General features: G+C 41.9%; 1 protein-coding gene and 1 pseudogene across 2 annotated transcripts in view; one reads left to right on the top strand and one right to left on the bottom strand.

Moving 5' to 3' along the window:
* The first annotated feature begins 1,416 nt into the window (after window positions 1-1,416).
* LOC114208781 (ubiquitin-conjugating enzyme E2 C pseudogene) lies at window positions 1,417-1,953 on the top strand (annotated as a pseudogene).
* Window positions 1,954-21,845: 19,892 nt separating this feature from the next.
* Window positions 21,846-25,281, bottom strand: part of PIGN (phosphatidylinositol glycan anchor biosynthesis class N) — a 108,339-nt gene continuing 104,903 nt past the window's right edge. For both annotated transcript variants that reach the window (XM_088019354.1, XM_088019355.1), the window contains one exon: window positions 21,846-23,859. In XM_088019354.1, the coding sequence (XP_087875480.1) occupies window positions 23,736-23,859 (124 nt within the window). In that variant the 3' untranslated portion in view covers window positions 21,846-23,735. The remainder of the gene's footprint in view (window positions 23,860-25,281) is intronic.

Here is a 25,281-nt window from a genome sequence, read left to right as displayed (position 1 = left end):
TTGGGTGGGAGAGAGAGGAGTAAAGGCAATCCCGAGATTTTTAGCCAGAACACCTGGACCTCAGAGGAAGAGTATGGAAAGAAAAGGTTCAGGGAAGAAGATTAGGAGCTCATTTTTTTTTTTTTTAATATGTTGTTTGAAAAGTCTACTAAATATCCAAGTGGTGATTTAAGGAGGGAATTTGACATAAATCAGTATTCCAGAGGAGACCAGACAGGGATTATAAATTTGTGAATCATCAGAATATGGGTAGAATTAAAGCCATAAGACAAAGTGAGATTATGTAGCATGTGCTTCTGAACTGTGTTCACTTGGCTGAACTGAAATATATCCCCAAATCTTTTTCCTTGTATGGTTTCAGATTAGTACTGACCAAAAAAGGTATGTGCATGAAATTGCAAGGCAGAAGTGAAGCCGCCATCACTACTCTCTGAAGGGTGTGTGCTTAGATGCTGACAGAGGTACTGCTGAGCTCCAGCTCGTGCCCTTCTCTCCCACTCTGCATCCAACTCCTCTTCCCAACTGTTGGCCCTCTTGGCCAATAGTGGCCCCAAGCCCACCACCAGACTCAGCGGCAATGGCCTTCCACATGGACTTCTCCATCTTACCACAGTCCCATAGTAGCAGGTGGATATGCCTTTGGAAGCCCCAACTCTGTCCCCCACCCCAGTGCTTCCTAGTTAGGGACTCTGCCCCCATCTCTTCCTGCCCCCTTCCAGACCTTCCTTCCCAATTGTATAAGGTCTTATTCCAACAATAAATCCCAATTCCACTGTGGTTGTGCCTCTCTGGTTAAACCTTGACTACCTCTATACTCAGGGAGTGAATCCGGACAGGGAAGAGTTTAAGAACTGAGCCCGGGGGCTTTCCAATGTTTGGAAATCAGAGAGAAAAGGAGGAATCAGTGAAGAAAACTAAGCAGGAGTGGACACTGTAGCACCTGAAGTTTATCCAATTGGGGAGGGGGTGCCTTAAAGAAAAAGAATATTATAAATAAAAATTAAAATTAAATATAAAAATATACCTTTTAATATATAAATATACATTCTAAATATACACTTAGAAAAGAGATCACATCAAAGTACATTTTTAAAAAGCTGGCAAATACAATAAATCATAGTTTATCTCACTCTTGATATACCCCTATAATGCTTTTATCCCTACATTTTTTGGCAGCATACTTTTTGATCACCTCTTCATATTACAATTATTTTCTACAGTAATTTCCAAAGAGAAAATAGAAAAGCAGTCATTCTTCCTTCTAGCATGACTGATCTCCGTTTTCAAATTATTTCTAGTTTCTATGCATAAAATGCATAAAATCGGTGTCTTCACAAACAGGCTTCCTTGCTGTTTGTAACCCACTTAGCAGTCTGAGCTCCACCAACACAAGAATCTTCTAAGTTTGGGTTGCAGCCATGCTCTCCGAGTTGCTGTCTCCTGCCGACGCCGCCCGGATGGCCTCCCAGATCCATGACCTGGCTGCTGCCAGTGTGGCCACCGCCCTCAGAGAAGCCAAGCTCAGTGGTGTCGCTGCCGGCGGCCCCGTGGGCAACAGGCTAGGGCAGGAGCTGATGACCCTCATGATGGAATTTCTGCCTTCCCTGAATCAGACAACCTTTTCAAATAGGTGGGGATGATCCATGGAGCAGCTGGAGTAGTGCATGAGACCTGAGCTATCATGGGCTCTCCCTGGAGCTCCCCAGTGGCTACCCTTACAAGACGCCCATAGGGAAGTTCCTCATGCCCCGCTACCACCCCAGTGTGGACATCCAGGGGGACATCTGCCTGGACATCCTGAAGGACCATCCTGCCGTCCATCCAGAGCCTGCTAGGAGAACCCAACATGGACAGCCCTTCGCACACGCATGCTGCCGAGCTCTGGAAAAACCCCACAGCCTTTAAGAAGTGCAAGAAACCTGCTCAAAACAGGTCTCTAGCCAAGAACCCTGACTGTCCAGGCTCTCTGCTTGTTTTGTCTTTTTATTTTCTCCTTAGATGGTCTGTCCTCTCCGTCATTTCTGTCTAGGACTCTGTATCTTAAGCTGTGGTGTCATTTTTGCTTTGTTTCTGTTTTTTAAATTAAGTCTCTGGTTTGAGCCCTTGTGATGAATATATTAAATAAATACATTGGGGCTGTTTTTACCAAAAAAATCTTCTAACTTTGATTTTGGACAATCCTTATTTTTAAAAGGATTCAAAATAAGAAGTACATGTATACTTGCATATTCTCTTGTATTCCTGATTAGGAGAAAACTTCCAATTTTGAAAAGGCATCAAAGAATTGAATTTTATAGGAAGAACGTATTATTTTACACATCTGGTGATAAGAAGGATTTTCCAGACTGCACTGCTTTTCCAACCGTGTGCCATGAGACAGATACCTTAATATCATGATTTGATTTCTGAGCAACACTTTTGTGTCTTGATGCCAGTTAAGTCAGGACACTAGGCAGTAGGAGTATTTTTCAAAGCCACTCCTGCTCCAGAAGGATGGAGATAACGCCACTATACACAAAAGAAACTACAAAAGAACACAAATATATCCCACTAAACCCAAACTAAAGGTATCTCCGACTCAACTTCCTCTAAGCCCCATCTCCAAAGGGCTTGTAGCCTTCCAACATTCCAATACCACCAGACACAAAGGGAAAATTTGAACTTTCTAACCTGGAAACTTTCAAACATATACACAAATAGACAGTATAGTGTGGTAAATTCCCTGTCGTCTCAGTAGTTGGGGCAAAGCAGAGCTTCTAGCGTGCCCTGTGAACAAGTTTGCTCGATCAGTTTAAATAGCACACCGTGGCAGGACGCCAAGGCCTAGCACCTGTCAAACTTTGTTTGGTGTATCACCCATTTTAGAAATGAAAGGACTGATTCTGAAAGGCCTGATTCCAAGCGAAGCCATATAAAAAGCTTAGTTTTGTCATTTATTTCCTAAAACACTGCCACCTGTAATACTGAGAGATTTCATTGGTGTGTATGTGTGTAAGGAATTCATCCATCTGTATGAAAAGTTCTGTAGAGAACTTCTCTCTACTAAAGGCCAAAACCCTTGTCAACCACCAGCATTTGTGCCCAGAGACCAGCCTCTGAGACTACGGATGAACCCTATATGGGTTCCTAACTAAGGTGAGAACAGAAAGAGGCAAAGCCACTGATGATCATATGGAGCTACCTAAGGCCCCGGCTACTCATCTGACAGAACAGCCTCCAGGTCCTTTTAACTCACATGTCTTGCCAAGTCCTGGCTTTGGCCAAATTAAGGCAGTTTTCCCTTCTTGTTTCTCAATCTGCCCTACGCTTCCTCCTGGTCCTTTTTTCCAAGTAAGCTCTGTTCCAAGAAAATACATAATATGGTTAAAACAAATAATCAGACAGACTCTGAAAAGACTAAGCAAAGCCTCAGAACCATCAGAACCTAGAGAAGGAGGAGGGAGGAAGAAGAGGAAGACAGTGTGAATCTTGCCTTGCACTGTGGTAGCAGCAGGTGCTAAGGATGGGGAGAACCGAGCTGGTGAATGGATGGATTGACCTCAGTTTGTTTGCTTGCACCAGTGTCATCTGCTGCCAGCATCACAGTGGCAAGGAAAGGGAACATCTCAGGGATTCAGGATTCCCTGCTCTGTCATACCCACAATTCATATCACAACCCTATTGCAACTGTCGTCATTCTAGTATGGTCCATGCCATACTAGTTGCAGCTCAATTTGTTTGAAATGCTGCAGCCAAAACAGCGTCTTCACCTCTTCCCTGCCAGACTCTGCCTTAGGCTGGGCTTCCTAAAGGTAGGACCAGGAGCCTACCAAATACTTCCAGGTCCTTCCAGGGAACACCGTGGATAACCCTGCTATTCTGGTGTCTACCCAGCCCCCTCCCCTTCCCTCAGAAAACCAGCTCTCCCCCATCACTCTCCCATCTCAGGACATTTCTCCAAAGCTTACCCTCTTGACTAGAACTGACTGCCCACCCGAACTCCCCATCTGTCTCCTGCCATCAGTCATCAACCTCAAATTCATGCAGGAAGTCTTTTGCCCACAGATTGAACAATGACATTGATTTTCAAGTGCCTGTCTCTCTGACATTCTCACTTGCTGTCCAAAGAAAGTGCCTTCCCCTAGCCTCCTATGACCCTTCCCACATTGGCCTTTTTCATTCTCAAAGGGCAACAAAAAGAAGTGGCTTTGCTATTTCACATCCCAGAAGATGGATGATCAGATCTATGAAGTCTGTCCCAATATGAGGTTAAATGTGGAAATAACCTTGACATCTGGAAACAGAATTTTCGCCCCAAAATTTGGCTTTGAAAGACAGCTGAGCTACTGAGTGTGTCACAAAGGCTCAGCAGGACTGAAGACAGCCTGCAGTTTTTTGTTTTCAATCAGCATTTGGAAATTGTGACAATATACAATTTTCTCTAAAATTTTTTCTTATAAGAGTAACAAGGCAGTAAAATTATTGTAGAAAAATTGAAAAACACAAAATAGATTACAAAAGAAAATAAAACCAACTCTAATCCCACTAAATGGAAGTAACTATTATTGTTTTAGCGTATTGCTTGCTTGTGTTTTTCTCCTATGTAATGCATAACTGTAGTTTATTTATATACATATAATACGAATTGCTTATTAACATCAATAGTTTCAAGTATATTTTTGAGTATCCTCTGCATCCCTGAGAATCCTAAAGAATAGTGTTATACTTCGTTATGTAAATAGTTAATTTTTTTTTAATGAGTTAAGTGATATCTGACTACTCTTGTGGGAAGGTTCTGAGATCAACAGAGCTAAGTACTGATCTACTTGGTGCCCCTCAGCAGCTTTACAACCTTGGGCAAGTTTCTTAAACCCTGTGTGCCGCAGTTTCCTCTCATTTAAAATGAGGATAATCATAGTATGTACGTTGGTGGGGGTGACTGACTGGCTTGGTCAGTAGAGTGTGTGACTCTTGATCTCAGGGTTGTGAGTCTGAGCCTGATGTTGGGTGTAGAGATTAGTTAAAAATAATAAAATCTTAAAAAAAAAATAATAGTATCTACTTTGAAGTCCTTATGTGGCAAGGAAAGGGGAAATAGTGTTAAGTGCTTAGACTAGTGTCTGGCATGCAGTAAGTATTAAATAAAAGTTATTCTTATCCTCATCATTTTTGCATTACTTCAATACTTTTTAATGAGTGAGTACATTTATAATAAGGTGCTGATCCAATAATAAAACTATTCAAAGGCTGATAAGCATTATGGTTGAACAGCATATTAATTATTATTTTTAAAGATTTTATTTATTTGACAGAGAGAGACACAGCGAGAGAGGGAACACAAGCAGGGGGAGTGGGAGAGGGAGAAGCAGGCTTCCCGCCGAGCAGGGAGCCCGATGCGGGGCTCGATCCCAGGACCCTGGGACCATGACCTGAGCCGAAGGCAGACGCTTAACGACTGAGCCACCCAGGCGCCCGTGAACAGCATATTAAAGGTTTTAGTGAATTGGAAGTTGAACAGCAAACATTTCCTGAAGGCCATATAGTGTAATGGGCAAGAGGATGAGTTTTGGATGAAGACTAAGGTTTAATCCCTGATCATTGTGATAAGCATTGCTGTAGTTAACAAAAAGGGCCTATAACTGTTCTTAAGAGTTTTGCTTCTATTAGCTCTTAAGTCTCACAACAACCTGAAGACGTGTGTACTGTTATTAGCAGGACACTGAGGCACATGAATTATGAAACTTACAGCAAGGCAACAGGCTAATAAAAGGCACAGCGAGCATTTGAACTCAGATGACCTTAGTCGAGAGCCTCTGCTGTTACCCTAGTCCCCCCTTATCCATAAGGAATAGTTCCCAAGACCCCAAGGATACCTGAAACCACAGATAGTACTAAACCCTATATCTACCACATTTTTTCCCATACAAACATACCCAGGATAAAGTCTAATTTATAAATTAGGCATAGTAAGGGATTAACAATAACTAGTAATAAAATAAAACAATTATAACAATATACTGTAATCGCAGTTGTGTGAATGTGGTCCGTCTCTCAAAATATCTTTCTGTACAGTTGACCCTTGAAAAACACAAGTTTGAACTTGCGGGGTCAAACTTATATGTGGATTTTATTTTTTATAAATACAGTACAGTACTACACATGTATTTTCTCTTATGATTTCTTTAACATTTTCTTTTCTCTAGCTTACTTTATTATACAAGTACAGTATATAAGACATATAACATACAAAATATGTGTTAATTGACTGTGTTCTCGGTCAGGCTTCCCGTCAACGGCAGGTTATTAGTAGTTGGATTCTGGGAGGTCAAAGTTACATACGAATTTTTGAGTGGGTGGGTTTGGCGGGTCAGCTGTATGCACTCCCCTTTCCTCTTGTGATGATGTGAAATGATAAAATGGTGGGGCGCCTGGGTGGCGCAGTTAGTTAAGCGCCCGACTCTTGGTTTGGGCTCAGGTCAGGACCTCAGGTCGGGCGATCGAGCCCCGCCTCACGCTCCCTGCTGGACTGGGCGAGGAGCCTGCTTGGGATTCTCTCTCCCTTTCCCTCCACCTGCTTCCTCTCTCCTAAAAACAAAACAAAAAAAGGTTACATGGAGACCAGACGAGATGAAGGGAGGAAGATGACGTAGCATGTGACGTATGACGTAGCGCCAACTACCATCCCGGTTCTGACGCTGCATGAGAGGAGGATCGTCTGCTTCCGGCTGCCGTTGTCCCAGTAACTGGGGAAACGAGACTGCAGATAAAAGGGGACTACTGTACGTTGTTACGTATTTGAAAAACTTATTTAATATCAGTGAGTCTTGTTAAGTAGTTTGTGCCCTTTTCCTTGTGGATTTGAAGAAACTGTGTTCTTGGTATAAGCCCTTTGTCACATGTGTTAGAAGGATCTTTTCTTACTCTTTAGTTTCCCTTTTGACTAACATAATGGGGTCTTTTTATGAATAGTTCTTAATTTTAATGTAAACCCAAAACATCAACATCAACATTTCCCCATATAATTGGTGAATGTTGTGCCTGTATTATCTTCTAGAAGCATTGTGATTTTCCTTTCTCTATAATTTACTTGGAACTTTTTTTTTTAAGATTTTATTTATTTGACAGAGAGAGACACAGTGAGAGAGGGAACAGAAGCAGGGGGAGTGGGAGAGGGAGAAGCCTTCCCGAGGAGCAGGGAACCCGATGCGGGGCTTGATTCCAGGACCCTGGGACCATGACCTGAGCCGAAGGCAGACGCTTAACGACTGAGCCACCCCGGCGCCCCAGAACTGACTTATTTAAATATGGTGTGAGGTAGAAGGCAGGAGACATTTTATTCCCATAGGGATATCCAATTGACACAACACCATTTATATTGAAAGACTGCCTTTCTCACTGCTCTTACAGCATCACGCTTACCCCATAAATAAAGGGTCTTTATTTATGTGAGTTTATTCCTGAGTATTCTATTCTATTGCTATTGGTTCATCCTGTACCAACATCATAGTAATTGTGGCTTTAGAATAAATTTGCCAATTTCTTCACTATTGCTGACCGTTTGCATTTCCATATAAAGTTTAGAATCAACTTGCCAATTTCCCTAAAATGACCTGCTGGGATTTTGATTGGAATTGCACTGAACCTATAAATTAATTTGGGAAGAGTTAAATTTTACAACATTGTGTCTTTATTCTGTCTTCCCATCCACAAACATGGTAAATCCTTCCGTTTATTTCTATTTTCTTAGTTTCTTCTAATGATACATATAGCTTTTATAAAAAATAAAAAAAAAAACAGGTTTGTTCCTAGACATCTGATATTTTGAGCTGTTATTGTAAATGGTATTATTTAAGTTTCGTTGTTTCTCCAGTACAGTGTTGAATAGAAGTACAGAAGTCAGCATCAGGCATTCTTGTGTCCTTCCCCATCACAGGTAGGAAGGCTATAATATTTTGCTATTAAGTGTGTTAGCTGTAGGTTGCAGGCATGGATTTTTATGGTTTTCTCCTCTACTAATTTCCCTTCTCCATCCATTCTCCATCCTCTGTAAAAATTTCTCAATGTCTCTTACTTGCTTTTCTCACCTCTTTTATTTTAATTTTATTTATTTACTTGAGAGAAAGAGTGTGTGAGAGAGAGAGAGCACAAGCAGGGGGAGCTGCAGAGGGAGAGGGAGAAGCAGGCTCCCCGCGGAGCAGGGAGCCCGATGTGGGGCTCGATCCCAGGACCCTGGGATCATGACCTGAGCCGAAGGCAGACGCTTAACGACTGAGCCACCCAGGCGCCCCTCTCACCTCTTATCCCCTCTTTGTCCTTGTGGGTTTATACATTTTTTATTTAACTTTAGTGAAGTTCAAAAAGGAATCAAGGTAAACATGTTGTTGGGGTGCCTGGGATTACTCGGGGTTGCCTAAGAGGGTCCTTCAGCAAGTGGGGAGTTGAATTTGGCAGAAAACCAGAATGTTAATTTATAAAAAAAATCATTTGAGGGGCACCTGGCTGGCTTCGTCAGTAGAGCATGCAACTCTTGATCTGGTGATTGTGAGTTTGAGCCCCACACTGGGTGTAGAGATTACTTAAAAAAATAAGTAAAAATTAAAAAAAAAATCATTTGCAGTAAAGATGGCTTCTGGCACCTCAAAGTGAGATTCTGATTAACGAGAATCAAGAACAATTTCTTTATTATTTTAGCACTTACGGAAGCTACAATCGATGTGTGTGACATATTACAAGAAACTTAAAAAAAATCTGCCAATTTAGGAAACACTGAATTTTCATACAGTGTATTAAGTACATTTTAATTAAAAAATGGATTTTTTTCATGTCTACTCTTGTGGGACTTCTAATTCGGCATGATAGGTTCAACACATGTTTAGCTTTTTTTTTTTTAAGATTTTATTTATTTGACAGAGAGAAAGAACAAGCAGGGGAAGTGGCCAACAGTGGGAGAGCGAGAAGCAGACTCCCCGCTGAGCAAGGAGCCCGACCTGGGGCTCAATCCCAGGACCCTGGGATCATGACATGAGCCTTTGCTTACAGAACTCCTATGCCAAAGAGTTTATCATTTCTCCCATGTGTAGAACCAAATATTTATCTTGACTTAAAGGAGAATCACTTAGGCTTGCATACTGAAAAAAAAAAAAAAAAAAAAGGAAAACCCAGTGGCTTAAATAAAGCAGGGGTCATTGTTTTCATATAAGAAGGAGTCCAGGTGTGGATCATCCCGGGCTGGTCTGGCGTCTCCATGGTGCTACCAGTAACTGCCCTATTTCTAGATGTCTGCTCCTTCACTTTCAGACCAAGCAGGACCTTCAGCACCACATTTGTAAGAAGTGTCCTCCCCTCCGGGCAGTGCTTCAGCATTCCAGGAAAGGTGAAAGGAAAGTGCGAAAGGCATGGCTTATTGAGTCTGCCCCTCTATAAAGAGCATATTCCCAAAAGCCTCACCAGGCAACTTGCTCTTACATCTCATTGGCCAGACTAGTTCACCTAAGCACAAAGACTGAAGTCAATGTTTCATTGGGCCACCCTGAACAAAACAGGCTCTGGGGTGCCTCTGGCTGGTGCAGTGCCAGGGCTTGTTGGGGAAAGGTAATTGATACTGGGTCAGCAAACACAGAGTCCGTTACAAGAGTTTACTTGTTTTCCCCTATTGGTTCCTTTCCCCCAGGAGAGAAGAGTAGTCAAAGCCCTTGACAATAACTAAAAGCTCAAGGGACCAACTCTGAACCGTCTGGGAAGGAATGGGCATTAGGACGTGAAGTCAAGAACAAAGGAATCTCTGAGAACGTACAGAGAAAGCAGAGTGGACTCCTGCTTCCCTTGGCGCGGGAAGCTTAACGAGGGCCCCCAGGAGGACCTCCAGCTTCTGGTGGAGCTAGGAGGCTGGCAGAGGGACAAGAGCAGGTTGAAGATCAGAATAGAAACAGCTGTTGGCTACACTTGTCAGCCCTCGGGGAATCACTTGTGTGCATGTTCTGTGGAACAACTGCATTTGATCCACACACATGTACAAATCATTGCCTCCTTCACTTTCTAAGTGCTTGGAATTATTTCTTTCTTCTTTAAGCCCCATATTCACTAGGCTACACATGGCTAGGTGCCTGAACTTGCAGAACTACCAACTCGGTACACACAAGCCATAAACTGCTTACGCGTTACTCTAGAACCCTCATTTTGGGGGGACCTACCACAGACTTCTACCTTGCGCCAGGCCCCAGACTAAGCATATTGCTTTTTATCCCTTGTCCTCAGAACAACCTTAAGGGTATTGCAGTTTTTAAGATGAGAAACTTGGGGCTCCAGACGGACCAGTAGCAAAGTTCAAATCCACATCTGCTGACTGATTCTGAAAGCAGGAACATATCACAAAAGCCTCTGTCCTCAAAGCCAGAAAAAAGCTAGTCTAACTTCCTTTTTTTTTTACAGAAGAAAACACACACACAAACACACACACACAGAGCCCTGAGATGTCAAGGACCTGGCCCAGAGTAGCAGTTGTAGAAGGCATAGTGGATATCTGAACCCAGTCAACTCATTCCTTTTTTTAAATATATATACATATATTTAAAAGATTTATTTACTTATTTATTTGACAGAGAGAGACACAGCGAGAGAGGGAACACAAGCAGGGGGAGAGGGAGAGGGAGAAGCAGGCTTCCCGCTGAGCGGGACCCCGACGCGGGGCTCGATCCTAGTACCCTGAGACCATGACCTGAGCCAAAGGCAGACGTTTAACGACTGAGCCACCCAGGTGCCCCAATATATATTTTTTTAAAGATTTATTTATTTATTTTGAGAGAGAGAGAGAGCACATGTGGGAGGGGCAGAGGGAGAGACTCTGCTTAGTGCAGAGCCTGATGCAGGGCTCTATCCCATGACCCTGAGATCATGACCTGAGCTGAAACCAAGAGCTGGATGCTCAACCAACTGTGCCACCCAGACACCCCTGAGTCAACTCACTTCTTAACAAAAGTAAGAGTCTACATAACTGATGCCTTTAGTGTTTGGAGTGTTTAGTTCCACTTGTTGCCAGAGGTGGAGATCATTTTCAAGACATTTCATTAACCACATTAAAGTTTTTACTTTCTAGACTAACAAAACACATAGCTTAAAAAAAAAAAAAAAATCATGTCCTGAATGTAAAGAGCTAGGGGAACTTGCCAGGAACTAGCTCTAGTCACATTTTAGCTTGATGATTTTGCTGAAAACCAAAACCAAGGCAAAATGTCTTTAAATTCATCCAAATAAACTTTTCCTACTTCATCTCAGAGGAACCAGTTAGGAGGCAAATGAGGACCCCTTCAGGAGGCCAGGTGACCCACTGCTCTGCTGCTTGACACCCCAGTCATCATCTGTTCCTTAGGGAAGCCTTCCCTGACCTGCCTTTCTAAATGAAATTCCTCGTTACAGCACATTTGGGATTCTGCTTCTGGCCACGGCAGATTAACAGGTACTGGACTAGCCCTCCTACAGCAACAACTGTTAACAGTGAACAAAATATATGGAATTACAGTTTTTGGAAGTCAGGCAAACGGCAGCACAAGACCATGATCCCTAAGAGATGAGCCCCATGATACCCTTTCTGCAGGCACTTTCTAGACCGTGGCACGAGGAGGAAGCCAAACAGAGCACAGCAGTCTTGCAAAGCTGAGGAGACAGAAATTGGGAAGTTTGGACTAGTATGACAGTCTGAAAGTGCAGGGCAAGGTACATAGAGAAGGGAGCTGTGCAGGGGGCATTCCAGATATCTGCAGGTGGCCCCCTTGAGGCTTCAGCTAAATATCAGGCTACTCATCTTAGGACAGTACTCCGGGAGGCTGATCAAAGACGCTGCAGATGGGGGGGTTGAACAAATACTGGAGCCTGCGTAGGTCTGGGACATGTTCAAGGACTGACCAGTCAGAGTGGAGAAATGTCACTGGCCCCAGGCACTCAATAGAGACCCCAGAGAAGCTATTCTAGACCTACACTAACACAGCTCTAAACCTGCCCTTGAACATATTAAGATGATCTGCAAATTCACTACCAGCCAGAACAAAATTCAACACTGTATTAAAGAGGCTACAGAGTCTAAACACTCAACTATGTAGCATCCGTGATTTGTAGCATACAATAAAGAATTTCTAGACATGGAGAAGCAGCAAGATATGATCCATAACCAGGAGAAAAACAGCTAATTGAAAGACCTAGAAATGACAGAGATGATAGAATTAGCAGATAAAGAATTCAAAACAGCTATATATCTACATTTTTAAACAGCTGTATTTTTAAATAGGCAAAATATTTGAATAGACACTTCACTGAAGAAGATCTATGAACATTAGCATATTGACACATTATTCATTAGAGAAATTAAAACCACAATGAGATACCACTACACCCCTATTAGAATGGTTAAAATTTATTTTTTTGAAGATTTATCTGAGAGAAAGACTGTGAGTGGGGGGAGGGACAGAGTTAGAGAATCTTCAAGCAGACTCCTCACTGGGCACGGGGCCCGACGTGAGACTTGATCTCATGACTCATGAGATCAGAACCTGAGCTGAAACCAAGAGATGGATGCTTAGCTAACTGAGCCATCCAGGCGCCCCTAGAGTGGCTCAACTTTAAAAAGACTGACCATGTCAAGTGTTGGCATAGAAATGGACGAACTGGGACTCTCACACTCTTTTGCTAGGAATAAAAAATATTACAAACACTTTGGAATACAGTTTGAAAATATATTAAAAAAATAAGCATATACCTACTATATGATCCAGCCATTCTACTCCTAGGTATTAATCAAGAGAAAAGGAAGTCTACGTTCACGTGTTAAACACTTACACATCTATAGCAGCTTTATTTATAATAACTCCAAACTGGAAACAAACTATATGTCCATTAAAAGATGGGTAGATAAACAAATTGTGGCATATGTTATGTCAGGAGCCGTGAAAGGGTTTGAGAGCTCATGCTGATTTTTTTTTTTTTTTTTTTAAGATTTTATTTACTTATTTGACAGAGGGAGACACAGCGAGAGAGGGAACACAAGCAGGGGGAGTGGGAGAGGGAGAAGCAGGCTTCCCGCCGAGCAGGGAGCCCGATGCGGGGCTCGATCCCAGGACCCTGGGATCATGACCTGAGCCGAAGGCAGACGCCCAACGACTGAGCCACCCAGGCGCCCCGAGATCTCATGCTGATTGCAAGCTAATAAGGTATCTCATCACCGCTTCATAGACACAGAGAGATGTAGGACTTCTGAGTCACAGACAAAAGACAGCTTATTACCATGGCAATAACGTAGCCAGAGTAACATAACTGTCTTTTCTCTGAGCTGCAGTCCCACTGGGTGACACGAAGAGAGCCAAGTGTTGCCTGCACACTCAGTGGGGTACATTGTAGCGGAGGAAATGTTGAGATTTGGAAGTCCTGACTTTATTTAGGACCTACTGGTAAACCAGCCCATTCTCTCCTCTGGAAGAGGTCCCCTGCCAGGATTGATCAGGGACAGACTTTGAAAGGAGTAACATGATTGATCACTGATCATGATGTGTATCTGTTATTTACCTAGTGACCTGGGGACTAAGGAGATCTACCTGTGAAGTTCACAATTTGTGCAAGTAGTGTCAGTTCAAAAAGCCTGGCAAATTCAGGCCCAGTTAGTCTTTTACCTAAGACTATTGCAATCCATGCATCTTAAACCCCTCCAAGTTAATGATAACTGCCCCAACAAGGCCTACTTCAAATATTACATCTGTGAAATCTCCCCCAATTTTTCCACTTTGTCAGAAGCCATCAGTTTCCCTCTGGATTCCCGCAGATCGTGGGATATATATTAGCTGTGTCACACAGATCGCGAGAGCCCGGTGATCCGTTTATACGCCTCTGTCATTCACTGGAATGTGAGGGGCACACAGTAAGAACCCAGTAAATCTTTGTTAAAGGAACAAACAAAAGAATTACATAGAATACTTAGATGATAAGAAATAGTATTCTAGGTTCCAGAAAGGTGAATATTGAGATATAAATGACAGAATATGGTTAATGCTATTTTATCCCTTTTCAATAGATCATTTAAAAGTAGGCAGAAAATCAAAACCCAAGGTCTGAGAGGCTAATTTGAACAACACCCGGGATCATAAACTCTAAAGAACGGTACACACCTCAGCATTCTTAGCTCCTCCTGAATTTCAAAAGCAAGTGAAAAGTTTCCTTATGTGTCTGATTATTATAGACTCTACTTCCCCGAGAACTAACCAGTGACAAATTATACCTATATTGGCACAAGAGCCAAGATAAATAGCAGCCTATAGGCCCCTCTTAAAAAGCCAAACCTTTAAAATTGGAGAGTAATCTACTTTTTAAAAATTCCTTGGGCTACTGTAACATAAAGTTTGATGTCTTACTACTTCCCAATGTACACAATATGCTCTCCTCACACGGAGAATCCCTGCAGGCTTCGTAGTTCTGGGCCCACCTGCACTGCCACTCCCGTCAAAAGACATTCCAGAATGAATGTCTTCATTCATTCATTCAAATTCCAGAATGAATTTGCTTTGGGGACGTGATAGACACATCAGAAGTTGCCAGAGAAGTAAGGAGGTGACCCTTTTGTCATGAGAGACCAAATGTGAAACCGGAACGACTGCAAATGTGCAAATCAGGCTGGTTTGAGAAGGATTTTTCCCCTGAGACACAAGCTTTTAAAAAAGACACTAAGATGATAAATACTTATTTTTATTTAAAATACCCCCTTTTTTCCCAACATCACATATTAAATTTCAATATCCTCATTTACACTGTGCTCTCCTGCCACCAGGCTGTTCTGAGCCCGGGTTCTATGATCTACAGAGAGATCCTGGCAGATTCGCTTCCAACTCTTTCCTCTCGCCCCTGATAACAGTGATGAGGAGGATAAGAATGCCGGACGGTTTTAAGGCCTTTAGGGTCTTTATACACCTGGCCCCACTGGGTGAGTCTCTCTTGGCCAATTGTTAGAGCCGAAACCTACAAGAGCAGCAACATGGCAGAGGGATTCACTGACTTGACCGTGCTGAGCCCTTTATCCCTCCAGGGTGTCAGCAATTCTGAACCAATGAATCAAACCATCTTGACAGGCTTAGGCCATTTAGACCATCTACTCTAAAAAGAAACAGAAGAAATTAAAAGGCTTTAAAAATATCGTAGTTGAAGGAAATGCCATTCTGTAGCTGGCAGGAGCAGGCAAAATTAGTCTTCTTGATAAACTTTCAGGAATTTCCTGCTTAAATTTTTGGAAGCAAGTTTCTGCTCCTCCTTGTCCATACGGTGATTTTAATTATTCAAACTGAAAAGCATTGTCCAATAAAGGATAACAATTCTGAACGAAGTGCCATTTTGAAAATGACCCACATTTTCATATAGATCAAAGTCACTGGAGTTTTCCAAGTAAGACATGTTACTGTTTCTTGTCTAGCAACTGCCCAATTCCGTTTTCTTAGCTCCTTAGAATATGGATCTAACCAAAGCCAAGGATTTGGGTGTGTCTCCCACGTAAGGAAGTTACCCTCAGAGGGAAGAAGGAAAAACAAGTCTTCATAGATAGCAACATCATCCTGATTCCCCAAAAGCAATTCCACGTGCTTGTCCTTTGGATCAGTGACAAACATCATCACCTCCCCGTGTGAAATGCAGCGCAGACATTGTAAGGCTAGAACAAGCCAAGACCAGGGGAAATTTAAGCACAGCATAGACTCAAGCCTTCTGCGTCTTTGTCTTCCTCCCACAGAGTTCTCCAAGCGGTAACACAATTTTGATTGGGACACAAGGGGGCAATAAGAAGTGTTGGAGGAAAGAGATCTGTTCTGGTTCTGATGGCTCGACATCACTTTTCATTTTTTCTGCCCTCCTGGGTAAACTGATCCAGAGAATGCCTTTGATCTTTCTCTCTCTCTCTCTCTCTCTCTCTCTCTCTCTCTCGCGCTCTTTTTTAAATCTTACTCCTGCTAGCTTTTCTGCCCACCTGTAAAGCCCGAGGAGAACGGGATTGTAAAGTCAGTGTTGGGTTTTAACCGTTTCAGGTTCCTTCATCCAACCTCAGAGCTGACACATAGGTGCTCAAGGAAAGCTTTTTTTTTTTTTAAGATCTTTTAAAATTTATTCATTTGACAGAGAGTGCACAAGCAGGGGGAGGGGCAGTGGGAGAGGGAGAAGCAAGCTCCTCGCTGATCAGGGAGCCCGACATAGTACTTGATCCCAGGACCCTGGGATCATGACCTGAGCCGAAGGCAGACGCTTAACCAACTGAGCCACCCAGGTGCCCCCACCCTTTTTTTTTTTTTAAGATTATTTATTTATTTATTTGACACACAGAGAGAGGGAACAAGCAGGGGGAAGGGCAAGCTTTTTGTAGGGAGATTCAGGGGTGGTGCCAGGGTGAATGAAGAATGGTCGGATAGGATGGATGCATGAAAGGAAGAAAAGTTTTCTTTTTTGAAGGAGAACACTTTTATTCTGTTGACGGCCAGTTGAACTGGCTCAAGCTCAAAAAGCTGAATTTGATGAGTAGGGGAATACGGTATTTAGTACCAGGGACTGCTACAGCCCAGGATATATTCAGGAGCAAGGCCAAAATCTCAAGCCGTCACTCAGAAAAGCAACAGTAGGAGCTGGGAAGTGGGTCACCAGGAACCAAGAGGGAGAGCAGATGCCGGAGGAACTGCATCTCTGGGATCCTATGCATCTTCAGTTCACAACAAAGCTTCACTGCTTTAGGCCAAACTCCAGGCCTCACCAGCTCTGCCCCCGAGGTCAGCCACCTTTGGAGGAGCAGGTCCACCAGGTAAAATAAGGAAATCAGTAAGCCTCCAGCCACACAAACCCTCAGATACGGGGACCCAGGGGATGGCTAACAGGCCCTCACCGCGGTATTCTCCCATCTTAGACCCCAGTGAGTTTGGTCAGGCTCTGAGGCCCTGGAAGCAGTAAGAACAGCAGCTCCAACCATCAGACTGACATGAGATAAGATCTTATAAGCCAGAATGTCAGTTAACATTACACAAAACTCGTGGCTTAACAAAGGAAACATCACTTGAAGGCTTCACTCAAAGGTTCGGGGAATGTTCTTGTGACGGTGCCAGGCCCTGTCACGGGGCCTGTGGTGGCACGTCTAATTTACGCCAAATCTGGATCAAGACTGAGAGGATTTGTGTGCGGGGCCTCTGTGGGAAAATTCCCTCCCCCATTCTGGATTAGGTCATGGATGCCGCAGTGTTAAGGGGGGTAAGGCTCTTCTCAAGTGAGCCTGAGGGCAAAGGTTTAAAAGATGACCAGATTTATGACGAATTTTCAACTTCCTGGTTTCAACTGAATCCAGATGCATAAAAATACCAAAAATATTGGAGGGAAAAGGAAAGTCTAAGGATCTCTTTACTACTTCCAGAAAAGCATGGCTGAAATGTTCCAGAAAAAATCATAAGCAAACTTGACATTAAAAGAGTAATTAATTCTACCTCTAGGTTTATGTGCTGATATCTTTATATTCACATTTTAGGGTGAATCACGGTACTCAAACTCGTGACCCAGTAAATTTTATGAGTTAGCCATGCAAGTGCTGTGATTCAGTCTGATTCTGTGAAGCTAACCTCCCCAAATGTATTAGTTTCCTAGGGCTACCATAACGAATTATCACCAACTGGGTGGCTTAAGACAATGAAAATTTATTCTCATAGTTCTGGAGGCCAGATGTTGTAAGTCAAGGTGCTGGCAGGGCCACCCTCCCTCTGAAGGCTGGCGCAAAGATCCTTCCTTGCCTCTCCCAGCTTCTGGTGGCTTCCCTGGCATGTGACCACAACACTATCTTCATGTGGCCTTTTCCTCTTGTCATCTCTTCTCTCACAAGGACATTTTGCTTTTGGATTTATGGTCCCCCCTGGATAATCCAGGATGGTTTCATCTCAAAATCCTTAATTATACCTGCAATGACCCTTTTTCTACATAAGATCACATTCACAGGTCCCAGGGGTTAGGATGTGGACATCTCTTTTGGGGGGGCGGTGGCACAATTCAATCCACTACACTAAGCGTACTCTGGACATCCAGGTCTTTCTAAAATTTCAAGTGCTTGAAAACAGACAGCAAATAGGGGTGCCTGGGTGGCTCAGTCGTTAGGCATCTGCCTTCAACTCAGGTCATGACCCCAGGGTCCTGGGATCGAGCGCCGCATCAGGCTCCCCGCTCCGCGGGAAGCCTGCTTCTCCCTCTCACACTCCCCCTGCTTGCGTTCCCTCTCTCACTGTGTCTCTCTCGGTCAAATAAATAAATAATCTTTAAAATAAAAAAAATAAAAAATAAGTGAGGAAACTTGCTCCCTTTGCTTTATATACCATTTGGAAGACACCTGGCATATGCCTCAAATGTTAAGAATCTCGTGCAAGCGTGCCCCATGCCAATTGCACACGTGTAGGCAAAACTTCAAAAGTATGTTTTCCTAATTATACTGTTTACACTTGATTATACACATACAACTAAAGAGTCACCTGCTTAGATACAGTGTGCTTTCAGAAGCAAAAATATACAAATACTTTTACGCAGATTCCAGGATATAATGTTTTGGCAGAAACCGTCTGTTTAAAATGTAAAAGCAAAACAAGCAAGCCAGCCAGCCAGTCTCACACTAGTTGTGCGATCTTGGGCAAATTATTTATAAATCACCCCGTGTTTCAGTTTTCCCATCTGTAAAAGAGTATAATAATATCTACTTCATAGGGATATTATGAGGATTAAATAGTTTAGTATTTGTAAAGCATTTAAATAGTGCCAGCACATTGTAAGGGCTTTGTTAAGTTTTATCACAATTTTTTTAAAAGTCTTAATTAGAAATTGCACTAAACAGGGGCGCCTGGGTGGCTCAGTCAGTTAAGCGTCTGCCTTTGGCTCAGGTCATGATCTCAGGGTCCTGGGATCGAGCCCCGCGTCATCGGGTTCCCTGCTCAGCGGGGAGTCTGTTTCTCCCTCTCCCTCTGCTCCTCCCCTTGCTCGTGCTCACTCTGTCTCTCAAATAAATAAATAAAATCTTAAAAAAAAAGAAATTGCTCTAATCACTGAAGAGATCATTTACAAACACATTCAAAGCATGCATATCAATTAAAGTTCTTGGTTGCAAGTAACAGAGATGCAGACAAAATTTTTTTTTGAAATGAATGGGAAGGGCTACAAGATGGGTGGAACCGAGAGAGGTTGGGCCGCAGAGGACAGAGCCAAAGAGACCTGCAAAGAACGTCACCGAACCGTTCTGTCCCATTGATTTCCAATTTAGAAAGAAGGTAAAAAGAATACACACAACTAAGGGTTTTAAGTGAAGCTTTGGACTTGTCATTATCCCCCGTGTCCTTAGAAATAATAGTAAAAATAATCCCCTTTTTTATTGGATATGTAAGCATGTGATGGAAGGTCACCTATTAGAAGATCTCTAGAGTATCTCAATCTAAGCTAGCTATCAATAGCTCCTGAACTTTGAATCTTAGAAAGTTTCTCTCCCTTCTAGCTTGAAAATCTTGCAAAGAACTCAGATTGGCCCAGCTTGGGTCAGACATGAACCTCTAAAGTAGTCAAATGTGGTGCAGGAAGATCCCTAAGAAACCACTTGGCTCCTGCCAGGGATACAGTTAGCAACGGAGGCGCTTACTCCAGAGGACAGAATGCCAAGCAGACATTGGCCCCGCTGAGCATTATACACTCACACCCTATCTACACTGAACGTAAGAACTGATGGGAACTAATTCATGAAGAAAATCCATTATTTGTATACACACCAGTTCTAACATGGCTAAGAGAGAGGAGTGACATGAGTAGAGAAGAGAGAAAATAGGGCAAGACAGAAATAAGTAAAACAGAAAAACCAAGGAGGGCATAAAACTTTAACTAGTAACCACCTTCTAGAGTGACAAATCACAAGAAAACAAGCCAATATCTGCTGTGAATGTATTTTTCTGGTAAAGGCTATAAAATATAAGGTATGAAGACCTAGTCCAAGTGCTATCAGGGCCATGTGATCATCTGTGCTGGACTGGATGCTGTACGGCCGTACTGAAGGGCCCCACACGGAAAACTAAACGATCACAGGCACAATTTATAAAGAGGCAGATAAAATTTTAAAGTTTTCCCACATTAAGGGTTACAGTTTCCTCAGGAAAACAGATTCAATTAAGCATATAACACGCTTTTCCAAAACTGTGACAAATTGAAGCTTTTTTTTTTTAAGATTTTATTTGAGAGAGAGAGAGAGAGAGAGAGAGAGTAAGCAAGAGAGAGAGCACAAGCTGGGGGGAGAGGCAAAGGGAGAGGGAGAAGCAGACTCCCCCGCCGAGCAGGAGGCCCGATGTGGGACTCGATCCCAAGACCCCGGGATCATGACCTGAGCCGAAGGCAAACGCTTAACGACTGAGCCACCCAGGCGCCCCACAAATTGAGGTTTTAATTATGAAAGGATATGGCGACATTTCTAAAGCATGCTTCCCAGTTGGAAGGGAGACTTGAAGGAGGGTCTGCAGCCAAGCAAGTGGAAATTGCTGGTATACTGCTATTTTTTTTCCCTTCACAATTCATAGACCAAGTTAAATTCCCTAAGTACTATAATAAATATACCTATTTAACTTTGACTAAGTGCTTCTCAAATATATTTGATCAGGGAACCATTTTTTTTATGACATTTATTTGTATCCTAATACAAGGAAGGATTCCTTGGAAACCCTAAGGAACTGATGTTCTAAGGGACATACTTTGAGAAATGCTATGTGGCAAATAAATACTGCAGTTCTAAGGGTGATGAGTTGAAAAATAGTGATCTGTTTGTGTCTCTAAGGAAATTAGTAAGTGATACATTACTTCTCACATGCTCTTGTCATAGAATGAGTATTAAGTGCAGAAATCTCATCTACCTTTTTTACACACCTTGATGCAAAAATGCTACAAGAGATTACCACAGTACTGAAAACACATACCATAACAATCCCACTTCAAAGCATTTTACAAAGGATGAAAAAAACGTAGATATATAAAGAATGACTCTGAAAAGGTGAGAAATTACCAAGTTCTCTCTGTTCTCTTAAAGGAGTCCTTGGAACTGCCAAAAGGGGGTCCACTCCAAATGACTGAGCCGATTTAGCTCTCTCCCTTCAGCCCCCTACATCAGATGTCTAGGATTTATCTAAGAGGAGCTCCCCAGGTCCTCCCCAGGAGAGCTGGAACCTTGCAGAGCTACTGCCTGTATCTGGAGACAGTGCCCCCCCCCCATAACCCTTCCCCCATCCCTGGGCCAGCTCCATCAGAAATTACATTTTTGATGGCAGAGGTATGTACCAAAGGTAGGGGAGCAAAGGAATCCTTAATCTACTACAACAAGTGTATAAAAGCAGGGGGTAGGGATGGGGATGGGGGACATATATGCTCCTAATATGTGAGTTGGCCGAAATTTGGAATGAGTTTTTGATAAGAAACAATACTGAGAGTGATGAATAGGGATCTATGTATGTAGTCCAGCTCTATCATTGTTAGGTCATTTTACGGGAATTATTATGAAAATATATTACTATTTAATAAAATTATGTCCCCCAAAAATAAAAAAAGCATTTTATGTTCTAAATAGTGCACATTAAATATAATAATACAGAGAATTAAAACACTGATTATGGATAGACTGCAGTTAGTTTCTGAAGTCCTTGGAGTATCCTCCAAGATTTATTCGTGGTCCCTGGCTTTTCTGTTTATTTTCTCAATCTGATATGCACCCTTTAATTCTTATAGGAATTCCTAACTTAAGCAAATGTTAACCAGCAAATGTCGTAAGTTTTGATTTGGAGATCTAGTATTAACAGTTAGAATGAAAAAGTGAATGCCTTAAACAGAAATATATTTAAATCATATTTATTTTTTCTGTCAATATAAAAATATGCATTTCAAAACACTTTAAGATATTTGACAAGCTGCAAAACAGAAAAGGCCCTTCTAGCAAACTGTTCCCAAGCAAGTCTGAGGCATCCAGTAAACAGTGTAGCAAGGTCAGCCTGTGGCTGCAAGTACATAGTCCTGTTTTATAAGCACATACTGACTCAAAACAATACTAGGAAAAGATGCGCTTCGAAGAACAAAATAAAGGTAAAGCACTGAGCACCTTTTACAATGCCATAATAAAATATTCATTAATCCCTCTGTGTGAAACTCTGGGAAAAGATGGAAGGTAAAAATAGATATAAAAGGATTTAAATGGTTAAGTGTTTATAAAGTCAGTTTTCTCTGACTTGTTTAAAAACAGATTAAAAATCCTCTGAGACAATGTGAAAGTTCATGGGTTTTACATCTGCCAATGTCATCACCGGCTAACAGCAGCTTCTTAGTTGTTGATAGAAATTCTACATTACAGACTGATGCATGGGGTCTTATACTGACATTGATCTTTCTTTTCTTACAATGGTGCTGTCACTGGTATAGCATGAAGTACTATTACACATAAATTATAACCACGCTTCATCATAAGCAGAAATTAAGAAAGCACATTTTGCAAACTGATTTTCGAATCTTCTAAATTGTATTTGTTCACTCACTTGCCAATTTGAAAAATATAGTTATTTGTAGAGGGCTTCTTCATCATTAATGTGAGTTAGTAATGCTATAATTTAATTCAAAGCAATTATTTTTTTTAAAATGAGACTCAGACCAGTGAAGCTTAGCATCAGCCAAAATCGACTGGCACACAGCAGGCAAAAGGCCAACTCTACAGTGATAGATAAAGGTCACTTTATGAAAAATCCAAATAAAAATTACTCTTAAAATATTTTGTCCATTAGAATTAGTTTACAGATGGAAATATAAATTAAATGAGAGGACTCTAGGCCTTTGGGCTAGCATCTTACAACCAGAAAGATAAGCAATGTTAACAATGATTTCTGTGATATGGTCAGAAAGTTTAACCATTGACTTCAAGAATTCTGTTGAAACAACACATGATAAAAGGTATGGGGATAATAGTGAGTCTACAATTAAAAATTTATCCTTTAAAAAATTTTCCCCTGAACTAGACACAAATACCAAGCATTTTCTACCTTTCCATCCCCAGAAATTCCAATGGGAATCCAGATATGAAAAAAAAAAAAAAAAAAAGGAGTGAAGGTCAAACCCGCACCTGGCTGATACACGATGAACACCCTGGAAACAGCGCTAAGACAGTATTGGTGCACACTGAAGGAAAATGACAAACACCTGGCAGCACTGGTTTCCACTGAAGCTTCAGGAACTAACAGATCCTGATTGTCTTTCTAGTGTTATCATTCAGTAGTTAAAACTACTTGCAAAAGCAGTGCTGAGAGTTGATAAATATTTATGGTGCCACCTGGCGATGTCCTCCCGAGTTTTGCCATCATTGCTTTTGGATGTGATCAGGAGCCCCCACGGGAGCACATTCTCCTTTGCACGTATGGGGAGTTGCATAGTTGGTGACCAGACTGTTACAGGTGCTCTGAAACATCAGTGAGAAGAGCTGCCAGCTAAAGGAAGAAAATGCAAATGGAGAAATGCTTTTCCACAGATATAACCACTATTTCACACGTACAAGACCTAAATAAAATGGAAGCTCCTTTATTTCAGACACCCTGTAAATTCAGAATTCCACATAAAATTTTCTTTGTAGGAGCAGAATATGCTGTATATCAATATCCATTTTCTTACTGAATCCTCAGTAAGAGTTTGGTTTAAAAGGCAAATGAGAAACAGGATCCAGATGTCGAATGATGGCTTCGGTAACATCATATGAGGTGGCTTTTGGGTTTGCCACAGAGTCTGAGTTTCTTTGTTGTGAGCAGGTGTGCCAGGCCATTGAGAAACACCAGGACGATGGTCAGAGACATGACAATCACGTAGTGGCTAATGCTACAGAAGGAGAAAAAGAAACACGTTACAGGAAGAGAAAACATATGTGGGAAGGAACATAAGATCCCTCTAAATAATGTTTCTAAATGTATATATAAAATACACAGAATTACAAAAGATACCAATGATTTTTTCAAGTTTATTTATTTTAGTAATCTGTACATCCAACAGGGGGCTCGAACTCACTACCCTGAGACCAAGAGTCTCATGTTCTTCCAACTGGGCCAGCCAGGCATCCCACCAGTGATTTTGAAATAGACACCAAATGTTAAAAAAACAAATTTGTTACAGAAGTAGTGATGAACATAAATAATATTTTGAGATCTCTCCAACAACTGTAATATGTTATGAAAATGTCTGATTGATACTGGCAGTGCCTGTGTCTTTGTCACCAATATAAGGTTACTGTCCCCAGGTTTAAGTATTCTGACATTCTAGAGCAGGCCATCCTGTGCTTTGACAGAAGTCAGAAGGACTTTAACAAAACTACCAACCATACATACACACACACACACACACACACACACGTTACCCAAATTGAAATTCAGGGAAGTAAAAGTTTTATAGTCAAGGCATCTAAACAAAGGTAAAAGGATACATTTCTTCATTAATCTCCAAGTCAAAGCTGCTGTCTCCCAGATTTTGCTCTTTTAGACCTTTTATCACTTTTCATACTTTAAATTACCTAAAACACTCTTAACATTTTAAATTACTTTAATATAAATAATATTAAATATGACTTGATTTCTTAAGAAGTTTCATAAAACCAGTAGGTAGTGGCTATCCTCAAATTTAGTAGAAGTCTACTTATAAAAGGTGTTTCACAGATCACTTATCTCTTTACAGTGGCCTGAAATCACAAACGCTGGGCTCATTTAAGCCAACATTATTGGTAGGAAACAGTTGTGAAGCTCATCATTTTCAAGCAATGGAGCCATAAGGCATTCAGCTTGTGGTATTTTCCATCAATCAAGTCTTGGTATCTACTTAGCATAGCAGAGTTAAAGGAGCATCCAATTTCAACTTGAAATGAGTTTAGCTGTTCCCACTCTCTCCCCTTCACTATTTTGACATCAGGTATTCTCAAGGTGCACATGTGTGATGGTAGAGGGCCAGGGTCTCTGTGCAGAGGGGCATACGGAGGCACCAGGAAGGCCTGTTCAGCCTGTACAAGGGGTCCTGAAAGGCTGACTGTACTTTTCAATCAGGGTAATGGGCAATAGAAGTAGGTCATCTCTGTCACATGCATTGGAGAAGAAAAAGTTTGAGAATCATTCATTTTTTTTTAAAGATTTTATTTGTCAGAGAGAGAGCACAAGGAAGGGGAGCAGCAGGCAGAGGGAGAAGGAGAAGCAGGCTTCCCGCTGAGCAGGGAGCCCCACGAGGGGCTCGACCCCAGGACCCTGGGATCATGACCTGAGA

The sequence above is a fragment of the Eumetopias jubatus genome, unplaced genomic scaffold, assembly GCF_037043125.1.
Source record: "Eumetopias jubatus isolate StellerSeaLion01/CBP00866 unplaced genomic scaffold, mEumJub1_p1.0 scaffold_16, whole genome shotgun sequence".
In the NCBI taxonomy this organism is placed as follows: Eukaryota; Metazoa; Chordata; class Mammalia; order Carnivora; family Otariidae; genus Eumetopias; species Eumetopias jubatus.
This window is presented reverse-complemented; position numbering and strand designations above follow the sequence as displayed.